At 46.2% G+C, this 26,745-nt stretch overlaps 1 protein-coding gene across 1 annotated transcript; it reads left to right on the top strand.

Annotated features, from left to right (window-relative positions):
- On the top strand, positions 1–25,426 carry ZNF618 (zinc finger protein 618). Its single transcript, XM_010294240.1, has 4 exons — positions 1–88; positions 17,014–17,091; positions 22,153–22,254; positions 23,382–25,426. The coding sequence occupies exons 2-4, from the start codon at positions 17,076–17,078 to the stop codon at positions 24,893–24,895; spliced, it is 1,632 nt and encodes a 543-aa protein (XP_010292542.1). The 5' UTR covers positions 1–88; positions 17,014–17,075; the 3' UTR covers positions 24,896–25,426.
- Positions 25,427–26,745: the final 1,319 nt, after the last annotated feature.

The raw sequence follows: 26,745 nt of genomic DNA on the forward strand, positions 1-26,745 counted from the left end.
CCAGCAGAAAGTGCTTTCAGCGGGAGAGTGGAAGGCAAAGTGCAAAACAACTTTGAAGAAACAAACAGCAATTCTCAGAACTCCAGCGGTAAGTGTGTTCACTCCCTCCTGCCGTTGCTTACCACATCTCTCTCCAAAGCAGGATCCAGCTGTGATTGGTGATTGTTTATATATTTGGGGTACCTCCTTTAAGCCTGCAGGCAGCTAGCCTTCCTGGGGTAGTGCCCTCTTCTCAGCCCTCCCCAGGTTCCTGGCACTCCAGAGCCTGTAAAAAATGATGATGTGTGGGGATCCTGCTCCCAAGGTCCACGTACTTTAGCACAGATTTTTCAGTGGGGAGCAAAGATGTGGAGAAAGGGGAATATGGATGGAGATGAAACAGCACTTGTTCTTTGTCTGTGCATCAGTGAAGTCCTTGTGAAGCAAAGCCATTCGCAACAAGCAAAAGAAGTTTGAGCAACTACGAGTAGAACAGCATTTTGCATATTACAGTGATGCTAAATGTGGCAGTTTATTTACACATCACTGTAACCAGACTCTTTGCAAGTTTGCTACATGGAGGTCACATAGCATATGAGATGTGTAGATGTGGGACCAGAATACTTGTGCTAGAAGGAATTCAAGTTTACCCCACTTCTGGAGTTTCCTTTGAGTTTCAAGTCCAAGTGGTCGTAACTAAACATAACCACTGGCCTAGACAATTTTGTTTAGGTACACCATTTATGGAGTTTTCTTTACAAGATTTTTATCCTGCTGGTGTACCCCCCTGCCTTCAACTGGGACACTGCCATTCTCTTGTGCTCCATAATTGGAGCATAACAGACAGACCAGATGAAATGTGATTTTTGACATCTTGATGCAGAGATAAGTAACATGCCAGACGAAAAGGCTGGCCTCCATCCCTTCCCTGTTCAAGAGTACTAACACGTGGTGTTTGCAGTGCCGCTAGCTGGAATGGACAGGTAAGGGAAGGGATTTCTCCCTGGAGCAGATTACACAGTGTCTGTTGGGGGGGGGGGGGCGGTTTATGTTTGCCTCTGAAACAAATAAGGGGCTTTGGAACCATCTTGAAAAATAATAAAGTGGTGTTGGAAAACCCACATGCAGTAGCAGAGTGGGCGATAGTGAATGGGAAAAAAGTTGTTTGTTACTACAATACTGCGTATTATGTTTTGGGGAACAATCCTGTACTAATCCAAGCATTCACCACAATTACAGCTGTTCATTCGGGGACAGAAAAACCTAAAGAAAAGAGATGTAAGCAGAACCCATCAGGTGAGCTTGTCTCTGTGTTTCAGGCCCTTGTGCTCTTTAGTCTTGTTCCACTTGGGTAGCAGCAGGCAGGAGTCCTTAGGGGTGCCAAGTCTGTCTTCAGTCAGCCTAACCAGGCTGTTAGACATGACACAAAACAGCGTAGTTCACTAACTGCCAAGGGTTACAAGCCTGACTTGCTGCTCTGAAAGTGGCCACTTGCCTCTCAGCAGGTCTGCTCCTCATGTCTTGTCTTCTGTGGGTAGTATGAGTGGTTTGTCTGAAGGGTTTCAAAGCCTTTAAGTGCACGTCTTTAAATGCCAATATACCATTTGGGTTCCTGGCTCCTCGGGGCCCTTTGAAAGCAGCAGCCTTATATCATTCAGGTTTTATTCCTGTCAAGCCCTGTATAGCCTACAGAGGAAGGACAGAGGTATCTTGCTTTATATCAAACAGCTCATCCCTAAAGCCAGGAAAGCTACATTGTAAAACCTTCTGGCTGCAAACCTCCTCTTGTTAAGTTTTGCAGGAGGGGAAATGAGCCTGTAGCATGGGAGGGGGTCCAGGAACCACTGGCAAGACGCACATGCAAAGAAAGAGTGGCTGTATTGAATAGTCCAAATCTTTAGTTCTGTCTGAACTGCTATTAAATACTGACCCATTGTTGCTGTGACACATCTCACAGATTCTCCCTGCCATTTCCTTGTACCAGCTCACATCACACTCATCCTTCTAAATCTGTTTCTATCTGAACAACATTTAAAGCACATGAGTAAAAGCTCACAGTAAATATCAAAACAAAGCCAGAAATTCTTACAAATTGAGTAGTGAGTTTCATATGATTTGCTTGTCTTCTTTCATTATGTTTCTGTCTGCACCACATGTATGGTCAGTTTATCTTAGTGGCTTAGTCTAGGGCCTGGCAGGCTGCAGGTGCTCACCTGAACTTTTGTTTGAGTCAGGAAACCTGAAGCTGCTCAGGACTGGCCCAAGGGCAGTTGGGCTCTGGTTGGAAGCAGTTCTTTTCTGCATTAGGCAGCTGACACACTCCTCAAAGCCAGACTGTTGCGTGGGGTTGTATAAACTTCTTCCCTTTTTCCCCTTCCCTTATCTATCCCACATCCTCTTTTCTTCCTCAGCCTGCTTTTCTGCCTTGACTCTATCTTTGTCCTGCTTCCTATGTGTCCCATTCAGTGCTCTTTTCCAGCTCTTGCACCAAGTCATTTCTTCTGTTTTATTTCTTCTTGTTCTCAGGAGTCAGTCTAAATGTTCTCATTGACAGCAGCCTGAGTGAGCATCACCATGTCACACTACAAATGTGACACACTACTACTGGTGATTAGAGAGGCCATGGAAAGCTCTGCAGGCGTCTGTGTGCTTGGGTATCCAAGCAGAGCTCTCTAACTTTCTTTTTTAAGAGCTGACATGTTCCTTGCCTCCCCATTTTCCTTCTTTCCATAGCTGTGTTTCAGTAGGTGGGACAAACTATGTGGCTCAGTGTTCACATGTGTGATGTGAACTCTTGTGAGTAATTCTGGCACTGTCCTCTCTTGTGCTTCAGCCAGCAGATTTTGTACAGGCAGGGGAGCAGCTGGTGATAATGTAGCTGACAATGACAGAAGGATGAACACTTCTGTCCTCCCGATTCCCATCTGCTGCTTATCACCAAACTCCTGCTGCTGCAAAGAATAGTCCCCAGGTTTGGGAGGTAAATGTAGGTCCCAGTTGAGCAGCCTGAGAGCTGTGTGGCTTGGCCTTATTAGATGCTTGATTCCTTGTACCAGTTGCTTTTTGTGGATGTGAGTTTTGTGTCACAGGCTCAGTTACAGTGATACCAAACTGAGCAGCAGTATTTTTTTTGGCCACCCAGCCAGGTATGTTATGCTCTTTCTGTGTGTCACCATCCTGACTTGCAGTGCCACAGACCGCTTCATATCTGGAGTGAGCAGGAGGACAAGCAGAGCAGGAGAATCAGCTACTAAAGCCACCTAAAGTAGACTTGGATGCAGTTCTGTAGGGAGTCCTAAGTGGGAATAAGACAACTAGAATAGAAAATGTTGGATTTGCAATGTCTGCTCCCTACACCCAGCCCCAATCCTTGTCATAAGGATAGCAGGTACCTGCATTCACTATCTGATTAACCTGGCATCTTACTGCCCATAAAACAAGCTCCTCTTATCCGTGGCAAAAACTACTTCGTGGCTGCTTTTGAGTTCTATCTACTAGCAGAACGTCCTTTTCCCAGCAGGCCCATGATGGAGCCACAGAGTGGATGGAGAAGGAACGTTAGCTGCCGTCCACTTCATGATTGAGAGAGTGTCCTTTGTATTAATAGGAAAGAGTCTCCACAGCCCCTTAAACTTGTTTTTTTGATGAAACCTGGAAGTTTCATGGTGCTTTAAAAAATAGCATCCACTAGAATGTGCACACTGCTTCCTTGTGCCGCCTCTGGAGTGCAGGCAGCCAACGCAGAGGTCCCAAGTTGCATGAAGCTTGTGCTTATTCACTGCTGAACTGAGCAAGGTCATGACCTGATCCTGAAAGATGGAATTGGCTCATTGTGATGCGTAACTGTTAAACATCTAAGATGCTGTAAAGCTGCTTTCAAGAAAACACTCCTTGGTGATGGTCATTTTGCTGAGTCTTGACATGTGCAGGATTTTTTTGGATTAAATTCCAAAAAATATTTGAAGGCCAGTTTGTGAAATACTCTTCCTGAAAAGCTAGTGATTATCAGCCTGAACCTCAGAAGGAGAGAGCCCCAAAAAGGGGCAAATACATGTCTTGCATTCAATAGTGAAAGTGTGCTGCCTTCCTCTTCCACCATGCACATCTGGGGTGAGTAGAGCAGCGTTTGACTGGGACCCTGCAGACGTGACCCTGCAGCGATGTAGCGTGTAACCGCGTGTTACTTCCTCAGCTTTTGGATCTCTCCGTTGTCTCACTTTTGTCTGACTTTGGAAAGCCTCAGGAGCAATGACAGTCTCTAACTTAGTGTTTACAGCATAATCCAGCCTTGATCTGTTGTTTTGGATGCTATGGAAGACTCCTTAGTAAAATGAAGACTTTGCGGTTACACCACCTGTAGGCCAAGGGGGATGAAGGAAACTGTGAGATTTCAAGAAGAAAAAAAAAACAAAGCAAAAAGCAAAAAAAAAGTTTTTATTTTAGATACCTTAAAATACAGCCATCAAAAGAAAAAAACTAGTTGAAGTTGACAGTATTTGTTGATGTCTAAACTTGCCGGACATTATGAATGTGAAAGAGACAGCATTTAAAATTATGTAGGGAATTGGGAAATATTTTTAACTTTCAAGGTTGATTTAATTATGTCTCAGTTTCACCTGCTGCATTAGGTAACTATTTCTGTCAGAAGTTCCAGCAGAAAAAATTTTAGCATTTACCATTTTTAAAATGTCAGTGGTTTTTATTCATATTAATACAGGGAAGCTTTTCTTTCCAGCAGTGTTTATTTCAGACTGAGTAGAGGGGCAAGGGAAATACCTTCTTTTTTGAATCAGTTCATGCCAAGCTGAGGTGAGATGGAGACCAAAAAAAAAGTTAAGTAAGTTCCTCCTTTCGTTTTAGAAGTAAAGATTTTTGGAAAATACTGGGAAGTGCCAGTTCTCAAAATTTAAAGGACAGAGGACCAAATTTTAAATATGCGCTTAGTGGGATTTTCAGACTTGTTACCTGATCTTACACGCTGTATTTCTTTTTAGTGAATCAGTTCTTAGTGCAGAACATTTTTCAGTAGTGCACTTTATTTTCCCATGTATGCAGTACACTAGTGAAAATGTACATAAGCAGCATCCTACAATATATTATGGTTCCTAATTCCCGTCCAGTTGCAGCATTGAACTATTTCAAGCAGAAGGATAATTAGAAATGTTTCGTTCACCACTTGCCACATAGAAGAATATTTTTAGCATGTGTTAAACAGGGTAGTCTCTTAAACAGAAATAGGTAGTATGTCTTTCTTAGCAACTGAGCAGAACTAACCTTTAGTTTTATGGAAAGCAGCAAAAAGGCAGAGTGCAAATCAGCATTAAACTTTTGACTTAAATCTCTTCTGAAGCTTTGTTTGGTGGTGATGGGAGCAGACATGTCTGCTTGAGTCCCCTGTGCAACTTCTGTTGCAGTAACAGGAGTTCACTTCCTACCTTTGCCCTTACAATGGCAGGTCCCGTAGTGCACCCAAATGAAAGGCCAGCGCCCAGCAGTGGCTACTGCCAAACTCTGGGATGAAGCAAATTGTGTCATTGTTGAGACTGTTGTCAGCATTACTGTGTGTTCACAACTAAGTCCTGAGTTGATGGATGATCTCAGTACAGAGTAAGGATGTTCAGGTCTTCAAACTGCCAACTAGTCCAAAAAAGCTGGTTTGCACTGAAAGTGCAGGTGGTCATGATGCACATATGGGAGGAGTCAGCTACGTGTGTTACAAACATGGGGATCTTCCTCCTTCTCTGTTGTTGGCCATACATTCTCTTCTGCTCTTTCCCTGTAGTCCAGTGATCATACAGCACATCCAAACCTGGCTGGGTTCTTCTGGGAAGACATGACTTTTAGGCTAGGATTTTTGGTGAGTGAGTGCAGCTTTAATGCTTGGGGCATAATTCTTGATTGTTGGTTACAGTTGGATGTTAGCACAGCCAGCCCCTTACGCCTCTGCCTCCTGAGACACATAAAACTGTCTTGCAGGTTAAGTCAGCTGGACCGAAGCACAAAATACAAATCCCTTTCAAGTGGTTCATCTTTTGGTAAATCTCTTTCTTATCTATTGCTTGGTTTGCAAAGAGTACAAGCCTGCTACTGCTGCCATTCCATTGAGCTGGGATGTCCAAACCTGCTAATGACCAAGTTTGAAGAGTGAGGAAAAGGGTGGTGGTGGTGGGATGTTGTTACATGAGCTCCCACATTGTTGTAACTAAGCTGTGCAGAGCACAGATAATGCTGACCAAGGGGCACAGATAATGCTGACCAAGGGGCAGCACAGTTTCATATGCATAGAGCTGCATTTTTTAAGGCAGGCTAAAAATTATGTGCCCAGATGAAGGATTGCCACCAGAGTGAAGTTCTCACCATTAGAGGAAGGGTAACATAGGGAGAGGCCTCAGGTCAGAACATATTGCTTTACTCTGTTGCATAAATACGAGTTGCTGTGTCCACTGGGCATTTGCATGGAATTGAGGTTTCCAGGAATGAACTAGTCATTGCTGGTGCCACATTCATTTAAGTTGTTCCAGACTGGTCATGTTGAACAGGCAACTTGTAGACAGGAAGAAAGATATCTGGGTTAAAATAACCACTCAGCAGCATGTCTCTGTGGGTGAAATCCTGCCAATTGATCAAGAGCTCTGGGACACCAGGAAGGACAACGAGACGATACATTGAGGCAAGAGTGTGAGCAGTCATCAAAACTGGGAACAAACAGCCAGTGATACAAGCTGTGGATTGCAGTCTTCAAAGCAGAGGTACTGTGCCATGCTGGGGCTGGACAGGACGTGGCAAAAATGGCCACTGAAAGACTAATGTATGGGCAGAAAAAGGTGAACTCCTGTTTCAGTTTTGCCTGGAGAATCTGTGGAGTGAAAGATGAGCAAATACCTAAAGCAAGACTAATGATCATTAATCATTCAAACTATGACACTTCCGTGGGTATTCTCTGAGTAGTTGGCTTCAGTGGAGCTGACTGTGCTGAGGCAGGGACACTACAGTGCATGGATGACAAAATGGCCCATAACATAAAGACCAGAAAAATCCCAACAGTCTGTCTTCACTTAAAATACCATAGTAGCAATGTTTAGCAAGTGGCCTGAACTCCTGTTGCAGACTGACAAGGGTTTTCATGTGTGGAGGAAGTCAAGCATAACCAGGAGACCAGGTTAGCACTTCTGGCTGAAAAGCAGCCAGAGGGTGTGTTGGGAATTCGTTGCAGTGTGTTAAAAGTGGTGTACGCCACTGCTGTGTGGCTCTTCCAAATGAAGTTGACTTCTGGGGGGATGGTAAAATGTTGGGTTTTGGCCCTCAAAAGCTTACTCGCCTCTGAGGTGCTGACAGAAGCCCAAAGCTGCAGGAAGGTCCAGTGAGCATCCATGTGTTCACTGAGAAAGTACAACGCTTCCCAAAGCAGAGGTAGAGAGCACACAAAGTGAAAGGGTGGTACCTAGAGGAGCCTGCCGTGTTCAGCTGCTCAGTAGGACCAGACTAGGAACCCATTTCAGTGAAGATCTTCCTCCAACTACAGACCTCAACAGCTACAAATAGCACTTTTAGTGCCACGCTGGCTAACAGAAACATGCCAAGTGATTGATCAGCAGTGTTCTGTATTCTGCTGGTGCCTTCCATGCATACCCTTTCCATAGCATTGTCTATTCACGTCTTTGCCTAGCATCATCCATGCCTTCATCTTCATTCCTTACCAGCTGGCCCTGCCGGCTGAAGCCCTGTTCAATAGCGCAGGTCTTCATCATGTTGAACAATCTAGCATGAAGGCTCACTGTCTTGATCTGGGAGGTTAACCTTGTTAAAGTTAAGCTTTCCTTCCAAGCAAAACCAGTCCAAGTCTGTCAGCCCAGAGAGCCTCATTCATTGATACATCAATTTATAGCTTCGGATTTGGGACCATTCTGTAAATGCACTGAACTGATGACTGAATAATTAATACTAATGATTTCTTCCCCTCTGCAGAGGTTTGACACTAAAGGACCTCACCTGGAAACTGTAGGAAACCGCACAGGGTCTGAGGTGCTGAGAATCACTGCTTCTGCTCCTGTGCACCATGGGGTGGATGCAGATGGCCCCTGGTTGACCAAGGGCTTGTTGACCATCCATTCCTTTCAGTCACACCTTAAAGTGAGGCAATCCGCAAGGTTTGCTCGACAGAAAACGTGTACTTGCAGCCTGAAGGAATGTGCACTGCTTAGGAACTCTCTCCTTGGGCATATCATCCAGTGAGGCTAAAACACCCTGTTTTTCCTGCCCGGCTTCAGTTTGAGGAAGCTGCACAGTGAATCAGGGAATTTGCATTTGGGGCCCCAAAAAACGCATGTGTAAAAGGGTTTCTTGCTCCCTTAGCTTTTCTTCTGCTGGCCCTCCCCACTTGACTATATCCATTACTGTAGCATAGAGTATATGTTAAAATCTCTGGACATTTCAAAATGGGAAGGAAAGACACAGATTCCCAGCCATGAGAGACTTGACAAGATACTGACAGAGAAAATTCACAGCTGGACGTGTTGTAATCTGCAGTGAACGGAGAGCCCCATCTTGCCACAGTTAAATCTGGAAGTGCAGACTAAGGATAAGGATCAGCGAGCAGATAGGCAGAGCTGTATAGCATACAGCGAGGTCTCTGCCAATCTCAATATTTAAATCTCTCTCTTTTTTGCAGAAACCGCAAGTCCCCTGATTTCAAATCCTTTCCCGCTTTTACAAAGTAAGTGTGATGGATATCTGTGGTGCGCAAAGGCGGGGACTTCCACCTGCATCCGTGCTGGCCTGCCCTTTTAGAATTTTTCATGAATAAATTTTTTTTTTTATTATGAGTCCAGGTGTCACAAAATATCTTATTTCTGTGGCTCTGGTTAAATGCAACAGAAATCCTTCAGGGTGTTTCTGTGCAGTATGTGGCTGCTAGACCATTTAGACTCACTGCCTTCTGGGAGTTAAGTTTGGTGAACTATGCCAGTAACACATATTCGGAGAGACCAGGGTTTGAAGACTGAAAATGCATGTTTAAGTTACGCTTACACACAGGAAAACTTGTCTTCATGGCTCAGCTCACTAAACAGCTTTGCAGAGACAATTTGCTTTGACCTGAGAGCACAGATGAGAAATGGGAGCCCAGGACATGGTGAAGAGCAAGCAGCAGGGGAACGAGAGCAGGTTTGGGATGGGCAGATGCAGGTGGTCTCTGCTCTTGTTTCTGCCCCTTGTCCTTGATGCTTTCAACAGGTGGATCTTCTTCCTTTGCGTTTCAGCACATTTGGTTACTGCTTGGCTTGTGTCTCGATTTTAGGGGTGATACAGACTGTGCCAGCGTCATACTCCAGGACTGCTGTCCCTTAATGTAGGACAGCCCTGAGTGTTACACCCTGAGGCAGGATGGTGGAGGATGCTTGTTCTTTCTCCACTTACAAATCTGAGAAAGAAGTGAGAGCTTTATTCAGAACCTGAGAGTTCACGCTGGAGAGAAATCAAACTGGTGCCAACAAATTTAACGACCATGATGCTCCCCTTTTTAAAGCATGCTTCATAGCACCTCTTTATATAGCACCTCATGAGTGGAAATGGAAGAAGTCCCATTTTCAAGAAACTTCCACTTATTTTGGTGTGTGATGGCATTTTTCTAGGAGACTGCTGCTGTGTATGTATTGTTTCATTGGTTTGTGTCAAAGGTACGGGAAGGTGCAGTTACACTGTTATTAAAGCTAAAGCCAGTGGAAACGTTGGGTGAAAACACTGAGAAGTTTCCCTTACAGTTCTTCAGCATTTGTTTTTCATGAAAATGTGGACAGAAGTGTTGAAATGTGAGTCGTTTTCTGTTGAGGAGAGAGCTGCCTGGGGGCCTGCTCCCTGCGCTGCCATCAGTTGTTGAGCTGGCTGCTGGGTTTCACTTGTGCACAGGCAGCTCAGGGCGTTTTCTGTTGAAACTTTGTGTTAAAAGCTCTCAACTCATGTTCACTCCTGGCCTCAAACCAATCTCTGCTATTTTCTCTGGCTTAGATGTGGCAATGAGAGTTAACATGGGAATTAGAGTGATTTATTTAACCTAAGCACAAATGCTGTTTTTTCTCTGTCTTGACTCATACAGCCTGCTGCCTTACTCTGAAGCCTTGTTCACTGGGTATATATAAAGCACTAATGAAAGTGTCTAATAGCCCTGGGAAAAGATGTTTTAAATTGTGCAACCAACTGTGAGTGTTAGTTCTGTGTGGCTTAAGAGACTGAAGAGGCTTCAGCAGCTGCCGGTGCTTTCGGTTTATGTAAAGGTGTTTTCAGAGAGTACCTGCGCAACCAGTAAGGTTGACGTGACAGCCTGTCTGGTTCAGAGCGGAGAGAGACCTGGCTCGCAAAGGAGGTCGTTTTTTGTGGGGAAGGATGCTTTTGGGGAGAAGAGTGCTTTGTGCTCAGCACCCAACACCCAGTGCACCACAGACAAATGTCTCTTCTTCTTGGGGAGGAAAGCTCTTTGGTGCTTGATAGGAGAATGAAATGCTGTTGCTTGGGGATGCTGCAATGCCTGAGTTTCAGACAGCTTGCAAGAGGCTGTTAGAAGTGCCCTGGGGTGGGCATTTGCAGTTCCAATGGCACTGCTTGCTTGCAGCAGATTTGTTTGTGCTCTCTACTACACAACCGCTGTACATTTGGAAGAACTTGGGAATGAGAGCCAGACCCCACTGAGATGAGTTGGCTGTAGAGTAGCCCTTTTCTGCTGGCAGACAGGACATGTCCAGAGTCATTTCCTCGTTCTTCCAAATTTTCAAATATTTTGCCTCAGAAGAGCCATATAGAGTCAGGATCCTGGCTCAGCACGGTGCGATCCTCAGGTTACTGGAGAGGGGGTAGCACTGCTGCTTCAGAGACGGCCATCTCCAAGCGCTGGGGTCTGCTCCTCTGCGTGGTCGACAGTGGAAGGAGCAGGTAGCACAGTGACAGCTGGCACAGCTCAAGAGAAGAACCTGCTGGGTCTGCGCCACGAGCTCTGAGTGGATGGGGATAGGCAGTGGGGAAGGAGGGACTGGAGACGGAAGATGGTGGGGGAGCAGCATAGGTGCTGTGCAGCCAGTTGCCTGTCATACACTCAGTGTTGTACCCTCTCCCCTTCTTCTCTGGTGCTGTGTGGACAGGTCTAGCCCACGCAACATTTGCCATTTCATGCACAGACTTTCCGCTGACAAATTTAGGCTACAGGCTTTCAGGAACCTTCTAAACGTACAGCAACAACACAGGGCCAAAGAGATAGCGGGACTCACGTGGCAGCCAGAATTCTCTGAGGGTCCAATTCATGATTTCTTACCCTTTTGTGAAGACTCAGAGCCTGTTTCCACCCCTTCTGCAACAAAGCCTCGTGTGCAGCTCACCTGCGTGAGAAGAGGCAGAGGAGGTCCCCAGAGCCGTACCCTGCGAGGCTCCTGGCCCAGCAGCGTGTGTCAGGCATCAGGCAGAGCCATTTCCCTGCTGCTGCCCAGGCTCTGCAGCGTCCGCAGGAAAGTGTGTCGTAGCCATGGCTGAACGTGAACCCATGGGAGAGCTCAAGCTGTATTCCAAGACATCCAGAAAATGTAGTATCTCTGCTGCTCCAGCTTCACGGCTCTGTTCTTGGCTGTGTGAGGAGCTTGCTTTCCAGAGGTGGGTAGGGGAGTGATAGTCTGGCATTTCATCTTCTGAGCTGTTTAGTGATGTGTGACAGTGCTGTGCTACAGATTTAGAGTTGAGCATTGTAGGATTTTAATGGCTTGTTTGCTAACACGAAGTTTTTGTAGCAAGGCCACAGTCTGCTACAGGCAAAGTGCTGGGCCTTGTGCCTAGGTCGCAGCCTGGCCCACAGAGCAGGAGCAACCAAAGCTCGGGATTTCAGCCTGTAAACGGGGAGTGCCAGCCTTGGTGAACTCTCTGCCTGTCTCCTTCCACCTTTGGTGGCTGTGCAAGGTGACCTTTGGGCTGTTCTTACACCCTCCCTTCCCATCACTCAGCTGCTTTAGGTTGAGCAGTGGTTACTAGAAGTGAGCTGTGCAAACAAGGAGGAAGGGAAGGCTTCTCATGCAGACTGGTGAATTTATCCTCCACTCCCTTGAGATACAAGTGTGAAGGATGGTTGTGTGAATGCGGCAGCCCTGCATGCCCACTGGGAATTGGTGGGATCTTGGGATGATGTAGCCCACATCCTGCACCAGCCCATGAGGGCTCAGGGCTCTGGGAATTGTGGTTACAGGTGGGAACTGGAGCAACCTGAGCAAGCCAAGTACACGGGGAGAGAGCAGCTGGCACCAGCATGTGTTTAGCATCTGCCCATGGGAGTGCAAGTAGAGGAAGCTTGCAGAAAGGAGAGCACCCTGCTCCCCAGCCCACGCCAAGGGAACAGAGCTAGGAAGTTCACAGCACCTGGCATTGCTAAGAGGCCCTAAGGGAGAGCCGGGAGCCTGTCTGAGTGTGTGGGGTAAATGGCTGTTTTTGTCTCATCGAAAGGAAGTACTGTTGCTCCTGCCACAACTCCCAGCCCCCTCAGAGGGGGTGCAGCAAGAGGAATCGGTTCCTGAGAAGCAATTCAGGGTTTGAGGCAGTGAGGGAGAAGGTTTCCAGCAGCGTGAGACGGGCTGCCTGGGCAGTCCTGCTGCAGGTCGGAAGTCTCTGAGCCAGTTCTGAGCTGACTGCACAGCCACTCCTCCCGCTTTGCTCATACATAAGGCCTGCCTTGGCCACTGTCGTGGTTTAACCTCAGCGGCAGCTAAGCCCCACGCAGCTGCTCGCTCACTCCCTGCCATGGGATGGGGTAGAGAATCAGAAGGCTAAAAGTGAGGAACCTTGTGGGTTGAGATAAAGACAGTTTAATAAGTAAAGCAAAAGCCGCGCACACAAGCAAAGAAAAACAAAGAATTACTTCACCACGTCCCGCTGGCAGGCAGGTGTTCCGCCATCTCCAGGGCTCCATCCCGCGTAACGGTGACTTGGGAAGACAAAACGCCATCACTCTGAACGTTCCCCCCTTCCTTCTTCCCCCAGCCTTGTATACTGAGCATGGCATCGTATGGTGTGGGATATCCCTTTGGGCAGTTGGGGTCAGCTGTCCCCACTGTGTCCCCTCCCAGCTCCTTGTGCCCCCCAGCCTCCTTGCTGGCAGGCTCTCATGAGAAGCTGGACAGTCCTTGACTGCTTATCAACAACAAAAAACATCAGTATGTTATCAACATTATTTTCACCCCAAATCCTAAACACAGCACTATATCAGCTATCAGGAAGAAACATAACTCTATCCCAGCCAAAACCAGCACAGCCACCCAAAACAGTTGGGGCTGTTGGGGAGCACAGGTGTTCTCAGAGGGGTTGATACAGGCAGCACAAATGGGTCCCAGCTTTCCTTGCACTGCCACCAGAAAAGCCGCGAGGAGAGGTTTGTGGGTTGGATCGGTCCTGGGAGGACCCATGGGCCCCTTGCTGAGTTCAGACTCGCCCGATGGAGAGCAGATGCAGATGCTGTAAACCTCAGTCTGAGCAAGGATAAGGAGAGCTGAAATGGCTGCTGGGGAGGAAAAGCAGAGGTCCTGCAGTGGCGTGGAGAGATTTGTGCTCCCAGGAAGGAGAAAGGGGCACAAGTGTGGCTCACAGCGGTGTTCAGAGCCGTTTTGACAACTTTTCCAGTTAATTCTACCTTTGTAAAGTTGCGAGCAGAAGTTGAAGGGAGGGCGGATTTACTTGCTGTCCATGCTAGCCCAGTTGAGCAATTCTTTTCCAGTGGTGGCTTTTGCCTCATTTCAGATACAGATTGCCTCTTTCTTATCTCCACCTTCTAGATCCCTCCTCTAGCACTGACACATCCCACCCTCCTTCCAGCTGGCCTGACTGTTTCCAGCTCTCTGCGCTGTGGAGCATAAGGCGCTTAGAAGCTGAAATCTCGGAAGTGTGAGGATTGAGAAAGCCCTGGGAAGTAAAGCAAGTCCATTCATTCCCACAGGGATTCTGCACATCCCCCAGGCACCCTTTCCCTCCTCCCCAGGAAACACTTTTGAATTGTTGGATGAATTTAAATCTTTTACTTAACTCATTTTGTTTGTGGCAAACTGTAGACCTCTATGACTTTTTGTCTCAAAACTCTGTAGAAAATGTTTTAGCATTTTCAGAATGCAAGATTAGTTTTTGAAAGTAAGCAGTTTTGCTTTCAGAGGTGGACATTTCTGTAGTAGAACAGAAGGGGAGGCTTTTGGAAATGGGATGAAAATCAACAGGATTTTTCTGAGAAAGAATCACAAATGCGAGACCTTTCAGAGTCACTGAATGCACTGAGTACACAAGATGTTGTGGTGACAGAGAGAGTAGCTTGAGATGAAGAACCATGGAGACCTTGATGTGGTCATCACTGCATGATGGATGGAGATGGGGAGAACCCAGAAAAGACTATTGAGGAGTGAAGGGGAATCGGACAAAGGGGAGAGCTAGAAGAAAGACAACACACCTTTATGGCGATAAAATAGCTGAGAATATAACAGGAGGAAGGTGAAGCAGCTCAGTGAGACAAAATAAGCTGAGAAGGAAATGTGAGCATGTAGTGAAACAGGAGAGAAAAATGAATGTGAGAAATGTGCTGCTTGGAGAGTGCTGGGTGTATGGGAGGGATCTGCTTCCCAGTGAGGTGCCCAGTAACCGAGCTTAGGGGCAGAGTTGTTCTGGTGGCTACTTGGAAACCTGCTTCTAGGGGAATTGCGGAGTTTGTGTACTTGTCTTGGAGCAGGGAGGAGTCCTGGAACTGCAGAGCGAAGGATGGACTGCTCTACCACTGCTTTCTCTGGCCAAGGTGACTGCAGGCAGAGATGGCAGAAGGGAATGCATGTGCTTGCTTATGTTTAAATGGCACATAGACACCTGAAAGTGTCCCAGGGAACTGTGGTGTGACAGCTCTAAATTTCAGACTTTCTGAAGCACCTGAGATGTACAGCATGTTCTGTTCTCCCAACTCTGTTGTAGGGGAGGCGGCTCCAGCAAAGCAATGGGGCAAAGAACAGGGGTGGTGGCTTTGTAAGCTGCCCTGGCTGCAGAGCTTGCGGACCCTGCCAGGAACCTGTCGGCAACATTCAGCAGGCTCTTTGAAGTGTGACTTCTTTCATTAGATTAATCAAATCTTAATTTTGACACTTGAAGTTTGAGACATTTCTATGTGAGCAGTCTAGGCTTCATAAGCAGCAAATCAGTGCATCTGTAACACAAGTCACCTGACATTTAAATACGTATCTGAGAGTGATGGTTTGCACCCATGTGGGGTCTTCTCCTTTCTGATAATTTCAAAAGGAATCTAAACAATCAGATTACATTGTACCTTTTGTGGCATTTTGCCACAACTGACTATTTCACTACTGATAATTTCAACAGAAACAGCCAGTCCACGTTAATTCCCCCAGTCCTGAAATTCCTAAGTGTGCCACTCAGCTGCCAAAACATTCCCTTTTTTTCACAAGCACAGTTACTTAAGTACAGTATTTCCAAACTAACTTCCTCACTACAGCAAAAACACAGGAGTAACATCACAAGAAAATACAGTAAGTTAAATTAAGTAATGCATTGAGCACAGCTCCTCCAGATGGAGGTGGCTCCATTGTTTCAGAGGGCTGTAGGTTCTGTGGGAAAGGCACAGCAGGGTGTTTAACCTTACGACGTACAAGTGTAGCTTATAGAAATCGCTCATGGTCTCTTTTATATTTTTCCTCACAGCTTCCTGTAGCCATCTGATGAATTCTGGGGTTTGCTACCCGAGATGAGATAGACATCTTACAGATTATAGCCAAGTCAGGCTTGTGCTTTCTTGTATTTTGGTTCTTCCATCTTGGATGCTGGTGCTTTTGCTTATGTGCAATAGATTTCTTAAATTTCATTGATGCAGAATATGTTTTTCCCTTCAAACGCAGATACAGATTTCTGGTATATTGTAGCAATAGACCATGCTCTGTGTGTGTGCCAGGCATTTATACGCAAAGTTGTTTATAATCAAATGCTTGCATTTGTCCATTCCGCTGTTACAAAACAAAATGCCACAGCATAAATCGTGGCAGTGTGCTGGTATATCTGGAGGTATAGAAGCAAACTGCAATGTTAATGTATTTAAGCCACTGTAGTTTGATATTACAGCTGTCAACTCATGCATTCAACTAATGCTGTTTAAACGAGCAACTGCAAACATTTGCTATTAGGTTAATTCAGTGGAAAAAACGCACTTTCAACACACTTGTTAGAACTGAACTAAGCATATCTTTCAGCTCACGAGGGAGCTCTGCACCCAGCTCTTTCCTGACTCCAGCTCATCCATATTACTCTGGCAACACGGCTCTCCTGCTCTGCTCTCAGCCTTCTGGCACAGCTCTGATTTCTGTGCTTCCTCCCCTCCACCTCTGCTTACCCCAGCGACTTGCTGCTGCCGAGCCCCGTGGCACTCACCATTCCCCAGTCTCTTGTTGACAGCCACAAAGAAAACAGGCTGAGTTCCCCCATGGCAATTCTCCGTGCCCCAGCTTCTGAGCAACAGGATTTTTCACAAACCGATGCTCCTTGTCTTACTCAGGAAAGGCAACAGAGACCGGAATTTGGCAGAACTGGATAAAATTAATTCACCGTGCTTTGCTTTCAGACTTAAAAAGAACAAGGGTATGCTTCAAGCAGCCTGCAGCAGGCATGAGCTAGTAAACCCCAGTCAGTGTGTAGCCTCTCAAATCGTCGTGCAGCTTCACTGAGATCCCCCCCAAACACACATCGGCAGGTGCTTCGCTTTAGTGCACGAGCTGTCCCTCTGCTATCCCGGGCCTTCTCCTGGCAGTAAAGTGAAGCACATGGAAAAACGCCTGACCCCAGCCCAGGAAGCAGTGACGTGCCCTAGCACTTTCCGGAATCACAGCCCGAGCCCGGTGGGTTCGGTTCTAAGGAGCCGCTGTGATGTGCACACGTGGGCTGAGGTGACAAGGACAGCACTGCCCCACTGCTGTACAAACTGAAGTATGCACGTGTGCTGCTTCCCTGCATACTCTGTATAATTCTTCTGAACTGATTTCTCCCAAACAGAGCCTTACACCTGTGGAGCTTGTGGAATCCAGTTCCAGTTTTATAACAATCTCCTGGAGCACATGCAGTCCCATGCAGGTAAGCTGGGCACTTCAACTCGCTTAAAGCGGAGAATTAAATTCTGCGCTGATGCCTGATGTTGACCCCGTTGTGTGTCAATAGAGCTTTCTGTGCTCACGGTTTCCAAAGCCCCAGTAATTTCACCTGCAGCAAAAAAGATACTCAAAGGCTGGAGCACACAGCAGTGGCTGCAACAATGCAAAGCTCAGGGCATATCATAAATATTTTCCCTAGGAAGAGAGGAAACACGCAGTGCTAGCACAGAGCACATTAAACTACTTGTTCCCTTTATCCAAAGGTATCTAGGGAATGCTTATTGCATAAGCATTAATGGGTCACTCCTACAGCAGATTAAATACCTCCTCCTGCAAAAAGGGTGGTTCTGATTGAAGCAAACAAAGCAAAAATGCTTGCAGGGCAGCAGAGCCTTTGCCCACACAAGTCCTTTTCTGTGCTTGTGTCTCCTGGAGTTCTGCAAAGGACTGAAATGTGTTCTCAGAAGAAGGATTTGCCATTTCAGCAGTTGTGTTCATTTCCTTCTCAGCTATCTACAAAAGAAAATCCTGAGGAGTATTTCCACTACTTTGTTTCTAAGGCACCTTTTTGTTTTCTATCTCAATACATGAGAGACGATTTTAAAATTTCAAAGCCAAAGCTGTTTCAAAGACAGCATTCAGAATATTAAAAAAAATGAAAACGGGATTTTTTTTGTATTAGCAGAATTTTATTCTTTTTTTTCTCCTCTTGAATGAAAATTCAAGTGAATTAACACAGGTTTACGAATTAATTCGCCTTTGATAGACCTGTGTTCTCCAACAGACAGCTGCTCTGTTGAGGTAATACATGTTCAGTGCTTGCATTTTCCCTCACTTTTACAGGTAAGCCCTGAGTAGTGTGGCACAGAAGGACAAGTGTCTTGAGGAAAAGCGTGTTTTCCATTCTAGTAACAGTAATTCTAACCAAAGTTCTTGTCTTGTTCTGTGTTTTAATCTTAGTCCTGATTTTAATATTGTCCCTTGAGTACTTCATCCATGTGGTTGCTCAGTTCCAGTTCAGTTCTCATTGGCAAATCTTAGTGCAGGCTTTGTGTGTTGTTCAGCAGCTACTTTATTTATCATCTTTGTAATGTTATGAATAGGCATTTAGGGTGATTTGTTATAAGATGGTATGAATTTTGTGGATGTTATGTTCTGTTAGAGCATAAGCTGATTAGTGTGGAGTAACTGAACTTTATAATGAGGACCGGTGAAGCTCCGCTCAGAGTAGTGGCTGCTGTCACTCCCTGGTGTTGGGGTCTGTTCTTGCTGGTTGTCGATGGCGATTTCTCCTTGCCTCCAAGCTGCATCCTGACTGTCCTGTTCCTTGTTCTGCTCTCTGGTACTGAAATGCAGCATTTTGAGTTACAGCTGTTGGTGATACTGAGTAGAGGAGCTGCAAAGGAGGGACCAAGGCTAAAGTGTCAAAGGGGAGAATGGCAATTCGCTGGCAAGGTGTGAGCTATTGAAAATTTTAAGCTAGTGCTGTCTGCAGCTTCTTCCTTCTCTCTTCTTTGCAAATGACCCGTGGCCTCTGGGCTTGTTCACCTAGGTTGCTTTGGACACAGAACAGGGCTGGAGGGAGCAGGTATCTGTGATCTGACTCATGTAATGTCAGCAGAGATATATTAATGGGTAAATCCCTTCTCCCCAACTCAGGATTAATTCCTGTTAAACTCTGTATTTTCTCATCTGTCCCTGCTCTGTTTGTAAGTCACTGTCTTCTGCTTGGCTGCTTCCCCCTGAATGTCTCTCTGGTACAGTGACAGCAAGCTTCTCCATGTCTTCTTCAAGTGCTTTCTCCAGGCATCACCGAGGCTGCACCCTGTGAAAGCAGCTGCCCTCTGCTGTGGTGTCTCTGTGCGCGGTGCTTGCCAGTCCTGTGTTCATGCCTCTTCCTCTGGAAGGAACAGCAGCCTTTCCTCCAGATCTGTGCGGCTGGAGGCGAGCGGCGTGGTGTTTGCTACTGTGGGATGAGGGCAAAACAAAGTGAAGAGCTGTGAAAGCTACAGACAGCTTTGGTGGGTGTCTGGTTCTGGATATTGTACTTAAGCAGAGCAACAGTGGAGATTACACAGGGCTTGCAGTTACTTTGGTTGCAGTTTGTTGCCTTTTAGCCTCTCGGAGCTTGGGGGTTTCCATATCCAAGAAACAGCATTGGCACAACATCTCTGAAGTCTGCGGGCGCAGAGACCTTGTAGTAGTCAGCAGAATTGGTGGCACAGGATCCACATACTAGGGACACTGGCATAGTAGCAGTTTATACCAGTCCATATGCCTGGCTCAAGGAGTGTTACAGTATGGGGATGCAGAGATACAGGAAGCCCGTATGAGTCAAATACTCCCTCAGTTTATGTGTTCAGGAGTCCAGTTTGGCTTATTGTGTCTGATACTAAGGGCTAATCTCTTCCAGCTAAGTGTGATGCATCCACTGAGCCCTTCTCACAAGTGACTGAAGACAGGGAACGTGCTGCTGGCCTCAAGGAGCAAAAGCAGGGACATACTGGCTCTTGAGTCATTCAGAGGGCTGAGCCTGGAGGCTAGAAGGTAATAAGGAGAGATTATAGCTCCATAAAGCAGCTACACAATGAGAAGAAGCAATTAGAATGTAAATTGGATGCTGAAAGGCAGAAATAGAACCGCAGAACACCAAGCAAAGGAATTTGTTCTGTAATTACACTGTACAATATAGAGCTATGACTCCCTTTAGAGTACTTTGTTCAGGTCGAGTGCTACCATACAATGCCTTTCCTACAATCTAGAGCTAAAAAAATAAAAGGATGGCTAGGCTGAACCTGGATTAAAGGATTGGAGGCATGAAGAGAAATTAAAGAACCATGATTTGTGTAGTTCACAGACTGCCTGATAAGGAAGATGAGGCTGAAATGCACAAATCTCATTAATGCCATATTGAATACCAGCAGATAATTGTACATAATAAATCCCCTATTATTATCAAATGGATGAAAGTGTTGGGGGGAGGTAATATAGAGGGTTTGTCCCCCACCTGCCCCGCACCAAGACAAGGAAGGCCTGAACCATGAACAAAGTTAGTAGGCAACAATCCAGCGTTTTCCTTTGCCTACCCACAGATGTTTGGAGTTGAGGATGCTGGTGGCATTAGCTCAAGAGCAATTAGTCTAGGCGAATGCTGGGGGAAAAGTGATGTGTCATATCTGATCACTGGCATCCACTGGAGGCGCCTCCTGCTCTTCACATCTCTTCTGCACCTGCAAAGACCAACCTCTGGCTGCAGTCCTGACCATGGCAGTGCGCCCCAGGTACCACCCACGACCAGTGAATTCCCTGGGCACATACAGTCCTCGAGACAGTCCCAGACTCTATGCTGGTTCTGTCATATCCTGGATTTCTCTTAGGTGTTGATCTAGTCTGTGGCCAGTGCAGTGCCGGGACCTAACAATAACTCTGCAGTCTGTGGCTGTTCATCAGCAAAGTTTGTGAATGTCCCAGCAGTTAACATGCAGAGCTGCTCAAATTTGGGAGGACTTGCTCGTAAGGAAGAGGGTACTGGAGTTTCATCACATCATTGCTTGTCTCTAGATCCTTGCTGGTCTAACAACTTTGCCCTCTCCTGTTTGTTCTGATGGGTAGCCCACTGCTCTGCCCAGCACCATATCAACCTGGGCTGCAAAGTCCCCATTTGTGCCTTAATAGGGCATTCCTCTTATTCATGCTCTGCTGTTGGGAGTGCTGGGGCAGGATTCATTTCACTACATGCTGGTGTGCGTAGGCTATAGATGCTGCCACCTGAGCTGGTCACTGTGGACTCCCTTTATAATCAGTGGAGAAGAAGTCATTGGACTCCAGGTGAGTTCAGAGCATGATGGATCTTACACTACAAGAGGCATCTAGTTCTGCCTGGGTGAATGAATCGTACTCTTAAGCCCATTTTGTACCACTGAGTGTAAAAGGAGCCCCAAGAGGCCACTTTGAAGAGAGGCATGTCTAACAGAGATGTTCAAAATTAGGTGAGATGAGCCCAGCTGTGATGAGTGAAGGACCTGTTTTGTCATCTTTGTTTTTAATTCCATCCTGTTCAGCTTGGTCATCAGTCTCTCCATCTTTCTCTTTCCTCTTCCACCTCTCTTCATTGTGCATTTTATTGTTGCTTCACAGCCTATTTCAGAGCACAATTTCATAGTGAAGCATACTAAGAACTAGAAAATTTCTGCTAGAGGCTGAGGAGAAGTCTTGAGGCACAGGAGAGGAAAGAACATGGATATGATACAGAATTTACTGATCTTGACTACATTTCCTTGAAAGACCCCATCAAGATTGGCAGCCAAAATATTTAGCCCAATTACATATACAGAAATGGGAGCATGCACACAAAGACCCCTAGAGCAGTTGGTATCTTTGCAGCCATAAGGAGGAACAGTCTTTGGTCGCACTCCAGAAACTTGGCTTTTTTCTTTTTGTTTCCAGTCTGAGGCAGCAGTGAGCAGCCCGAGAGGAGACTGGCCCTCTCCCTACAGTGGGAGGAAACCAATATGAAGATTGTAATAACGTCTTTAGATACAGAGGAGTTGAGCATAGCTTGGAAAACAAAGTACTTAATGGTAAAGAAAAAGGAAGCCACCTGCGGTGCAGAAAGAGGCAGTAAGGCAAAAGAAGGATAAAAGTTTGTTACAACTGCTTTCATGTAGAAAGCAAGCAAATTGCACAAGTCAGGCTGAACAAGGAACATCTCCTGGTGTGCAGCTTCAGTTGATTGGGAGACATTTCTTAAGGTGTGCTGCTGATGGCATCAATGTCACTGATGCACAGGAAAAGCCGTTGTCATTTCAGCCACACTTTGGGAGGTGATAGGTTGCAAGTCCAAAGACGGTTTTCAAGGTTTCTGACGTTAGTGTGCCATCTCGCTGAAAACTGCTTAAAAGCTACACAGAGAATGTCATAGGTTGTTGTCACCGTAGTTAAGGGATCCATAAGTAAATGCTAAGCAGATGAATACTGTTTCCCCTTTGTATTTTAAGCATTATTATCTTGTGCTTCTAACACCTCCTTGTCTCTTGCCCCACAGCTGACAACGAGAACAATATTGCCTCTAGCCAGCCCAGATCACCTCTAGCTGTTGTTGAAGAAAAGTGGAAACCACAGCTCCAAAGAAATAACGCCAACAATAGTACGTAGCAGTGTTTGCTCTTCTGTCCCAGGCTTACCTGTGCACTTTGAATAAGTGACTGTCAGAGAGGGTGCAGCAGTGATGGGCATTGCATGAGGCCCTTGTCCTTGCCTAACTGCACTTGATTTCATCTGTACTTCATGTACTACCCTGCAGAGCAGAGCACCCTTTCCCATTACAGGAGCACTCATATGCAAAAAGTACTGGGAACCCTGGGGAGGTGGTAGGTAAGGTTTGTAAGGAAGATCCATTTGGCAACTCCTGAAAAAAGTTAACTTCTGATCCAAGGTCAGACTTCCTGGTCTGGGGTTAAAAAATTAATCCAGTCATCATAGGCATGACGTGTCACTCCCTGTGCTGGCAGACAGCTAGTGTCTGTCATTAATCCCCAGCTAGTCCTGCAAGCTTGTGCTTCACTACAGGAAAAGGTAAAATACAGCCCTGTGGGAAATCAGTTCCAAAGCACTTGAGCTGAGCAGCCTGGGGAAAGGGTGATACAAAAACGTGGTGGTTTTGTGTTCTGTTATGACCAAAAATTACATTCACTTTGTCCAAAATCAGCCACAAAAAGTGGCTGGAGTTCAGAGGAAGAAATGGAAATTTGGGCTTCAGCACTGTTTGAGGTGGTGGAGGAAGTTGTATGCTTCACTGAACTCTCTTGAAATAACTCCTCTTAAATAACTGTCTCAGAGAAAAGGCTTAAATCACAAGAATGGAAAGACGCCCAGCTGGAAAGCTGCAACCACCAGCCCGTAGACACGGATAGTGAACGGCACACATGATTATAACTTACCTAGGCAGTTCCTTAGTAAACACCACAGACATGGCATTGGTTGAGGCGCTGGATTGTGAATAGATAGTGTGTGCTCTGTGTCAGTCCCTACATCAGGGAAAGCATGCAGATAAGCTCCTTGCTGCTGTAAGCAAGACCAAGGCCTGTCCCTGGAGTTTCCTCTGTCCAGAAACCCTTGGGGAAAGAAATCCAGGGTTGGAGATGTCTCTGCCATCATCTGGGTATGTTCCACCTCTTTGGCTCTCAGAATTGTTTTGTGACTTCTCCCTCTCTCCTGCTGCAGAGGAGCAGTTCTCATCTGGTGCTTTCTCTCCCTCCTTGTATTTCACTGCAGCATCCGCAAGTGGTTCTGTAGGGAACAGCGCGATCCCAGAGAAGGAGCGGCAGAACATTGCCGAGAGGCTCCTGAGGGTGATGTGCACTGACCTTGGGGCTCTGAGCGTGGTGAGCGGCAAGGAATTCATCAAGCTAGCACAGACCCTGGTGGATAGTGGAGCTCGCTATGGTGCCTTCTCTGTCACCGAGATCCTTGGCAATTTCAACACACTGGCTCTGAAGCATTTGCCTCGGATGTACAACCAAGTGAAGGTGAAAGTCACCTGCGCCCTGGGCAGCAACGCATGCCTTGGCATCGGTGTCACTTGCCACTCACAGAGCATTGGCCCCGATTCTTGCTACATCCTGACAGCTTATCAGGTGGAAGGCAACCACATCAAGAGTTACGTCCTGGGAATTAAGGGCGTAGACATTCGAGATAATGGTGATTTTATCCACCACTGGGTACAGAACGTGCTCTCAGAGTTTGTGATGTCAGAGATCAGGACAGTGTACGTCACAGACTGCAAAGTCAATTCCTCTGCATTCTCCAAGGCAGGCATGTGCTTGCGTTGTTCGGCCTGTGCCTTGAACTCGGTAGTGCAGAGTGTGCTGAATAAGCGAACACTACAGGCTCGCAATATGCACGAAGTGATCGAGCTCTTGAATGTCTGTGAAGATCTGGCAGGATCCACGGGCCTCTCAAAGGAGACCTTTGGCTCCCTGGAAGAGACCTCTCCCCCACCCTGCTGGAACTCGATCACCGACTCCCTTCTGCTCGTCCACGAGCGCTACGAGCAGATCTGCGAGTTCTACAGCAGGGCCAAGAAGATGAACCTCATCCAAAACCTGAACAAACACCTGCTCAGCAACCTGGCAGCCATTTTGGCTCCAGTGAAACAGGCAGTAATCGAGTTGAGCAACGAGAGCCGGCCCACCTTGCAGCTGGTACTGCCCACCTATGTCAAACTGGAGAAACTGTTCACTTCCAAAGCTAACGATGCTGGCGTAGTCAGCAAACTCTGCCACCTCTTCTTGGAGGCGCTGAAGGAGAACTTCAAAGTTCATTCGGCACACAAGGTAGCCATGATCTTAGACCCTCAGCAGAAGTTGCGTCCTGTCCCACCATACCAGCATGAAGAGATCATTGGCAAGGTCTGTGAGTTGATCAATGAGGTGAAAGAGTCCTGGGCAGAAGAAACAGAATTTGAACCTTCAACCAAGAAGCCTCGGGCAGCAGGGGAAGCCACAGCAGCTCAGGAAGAAGATTGGTTTGGGAAAAATGAAGTCTATGATTATTTGCAAGAACCTCTCTTCCAGGCGACCCCTGACCTGTTTCAGTACTGGTCGTGTGTTACCCAAAAGCATACAAAACTAGCCAAGCTAGCCTTTTGGCTCTTAGCAGTGCCTGCTGTTGGTGCCAGAAGTGAATGTGTAAATATGTGTGAGCAGGCTCTCTTAATCAAAAGGAGACGGCTACTCAGTCCAGAAGACATGAACAAACTCATGTTTTTGAAGTCCAACATGCTTTAAGACTGTCTTTTAATTAAAACAAAACTTTAAAACACTGTTCCAAACAAAGAAAAAGAATTTTAAGTTCTAAACACTGTGGACCTCATTATGAATGCCCCTGGAAACCAAGTGCTTTTTTATATATATATAAAAATATAAATATATATAAAATTAAGTTTGAAAGGAAAGCTGAGCACGTGAGAGAGACAGCCCTCTGCCAGGAACGTGCTCCTTTCCATAGATAGTATGTGGACTTGACAGACTTTCTAATGTTTTCAAGTGGGCAGACCAATGGGAGGCTGATGTTCTAAAGTCTTCAGGCAGCTGAGATCTAAAGTGACTTGAAGTTTCTTTTGTTTCTCCTCCACCCCACCTTTCCTCTTGTCCCCTGGGCCATCTTGCCATGGATAATCAGACTACATTGAACAGACCAGTTCTGCACTGGACTTTGCTCCTTTGAATAACTGTACACCTTGAGGGCATTTGTCTGCAGCCTTCTTGACATATGGTGCATGTTATCAGGGCAGCTGTGTTTTATGAACACCAGTATCTTTAGAAATCAGGAAGGGAGACTTTAAGGTTTGGGTTTTTTGGGTTTTTTTTAACTTTTTTCACACACGTTTTTTCCAAAAAACAAAAGTTACTTTTCTATCTCCACTCCCAGTTTTGAGTTTAACATGTTAGCTAGTGATTATAAGCTTGATTTAAAATGAAGATAAATGGCTCATGGCAAAAAATGTCTGTAATTGTTACGTTTCTTGGATTTTTTTTTACAGTATAACTTGTTTTCTGAATTCCCAGTGTTAATTATCTTATCTGTGAATTTTGTACACCAGGGGTTCTCAAACTTGTTCTTGAGTAGCCCATTTGCAATTAAATAATATCCTTATGGGAACCACAGCAGCTGCTTATATGTAAGAGCTAGAAACCAGGAAAAGCAAGCAAGTGGTGACAGCACAGATGCCTGTGGGCCACCAGCAAGCTTGCTAGGGTCTGCCAGCTGCCATTGAGAACCCTTGTACCTAAACTTTTTGTAAAGAAGTTTCTCAATACACACACTCAAAGTAACCTTCACAAGGCCAAGGACAAACCAAGGTGTATGATTTTTCAGGGGAACAAAGATCATCAGTTTTGTCAAACTAGGGTTTGAAGGAAGCTTAGAGAAGTGCATGGGCTCAAAGATCCTTCTGAATGTAAGTGCTCCTGATTGAGTGCAAAGAATATCCTCCCATTTTATTTGGAATGGTTTCCTCTAGTAGCACGAATGTCTTTTTAATGCCTACAGTGCATTACACTACTTGTTATGTTGCTGAATCGTTCTGGCTGGGAAGGCCACGGACCCTTAAACATTCACACTTACTGGCTCACCCCAAATGCAATTGGAGATCATCATAATGCAAAAACATCTCAGTCACTCTGCTGTCCACCAAGGCCAGTGCTCTGCTATGTCCAGTGCCTGTAGCCACAGCTCGTAGGCTGCTGGATGGGATCTCTGCAGGCTGTCAGGTTTGGTGCCTCTTGGACAGTTCCCAATTGCTGGTGCCAAACTGTTAATTTTTCATCACTGCGACTTGTGTCCTGGAGGCAAATTGAAGCAAATTCTCATTTTTGAAGTAGTCTTTTCTGCTTCCAGTTGTGTGCTTTGGAGCTGTGGTCACAGGTGCAGCAGAGCAGCATTGGAGGTTTGGGAGGATGGACTCTCAGCTTGGAGCAGGCAGGCTGGAGGTTGAAGCCCTTCAACAACGCAGGGGTGTCTTCTGGTTGCTGAAAATGCAGTGGTGAGACTGGGAGCCCTCACTGAATTGCTGCTGTTAAACAGATACTAAACCAAGATTCCACCTGCCCATCTTTGGTTGTAATAGAAGTTGCAA

This window comes from Phaethon lepturus, unplaced genomic scaffold (assembly GCF_000687285.1).
Source record: "Phaethon lepturus isolate BGI_N335 unplaced genomic scaffold, ASM68728v1 scaffold15070, whole genome shotgun sequence".
In the NCBI taxonomy this organism is placed as follows: domain Eukaryota; kingdom Metazoa; phylum Chordata; class Aves; order Phaethontiformes; family Phaethontidae; genus Phaethon; species Phaethon lepturus.

Bases quoted from the DNA above. Each gene is read 5' to 3' on its own strand.
- ZNF618 (XM_010294240.1), top strand. The intron at 22,255-23,381 runs GTACGTAGCAGT...ATTTCACTGCAG, and splicing joins AAGAAATAACGCCAACAATA to CATCCGCAAGTGGTTCTGTA.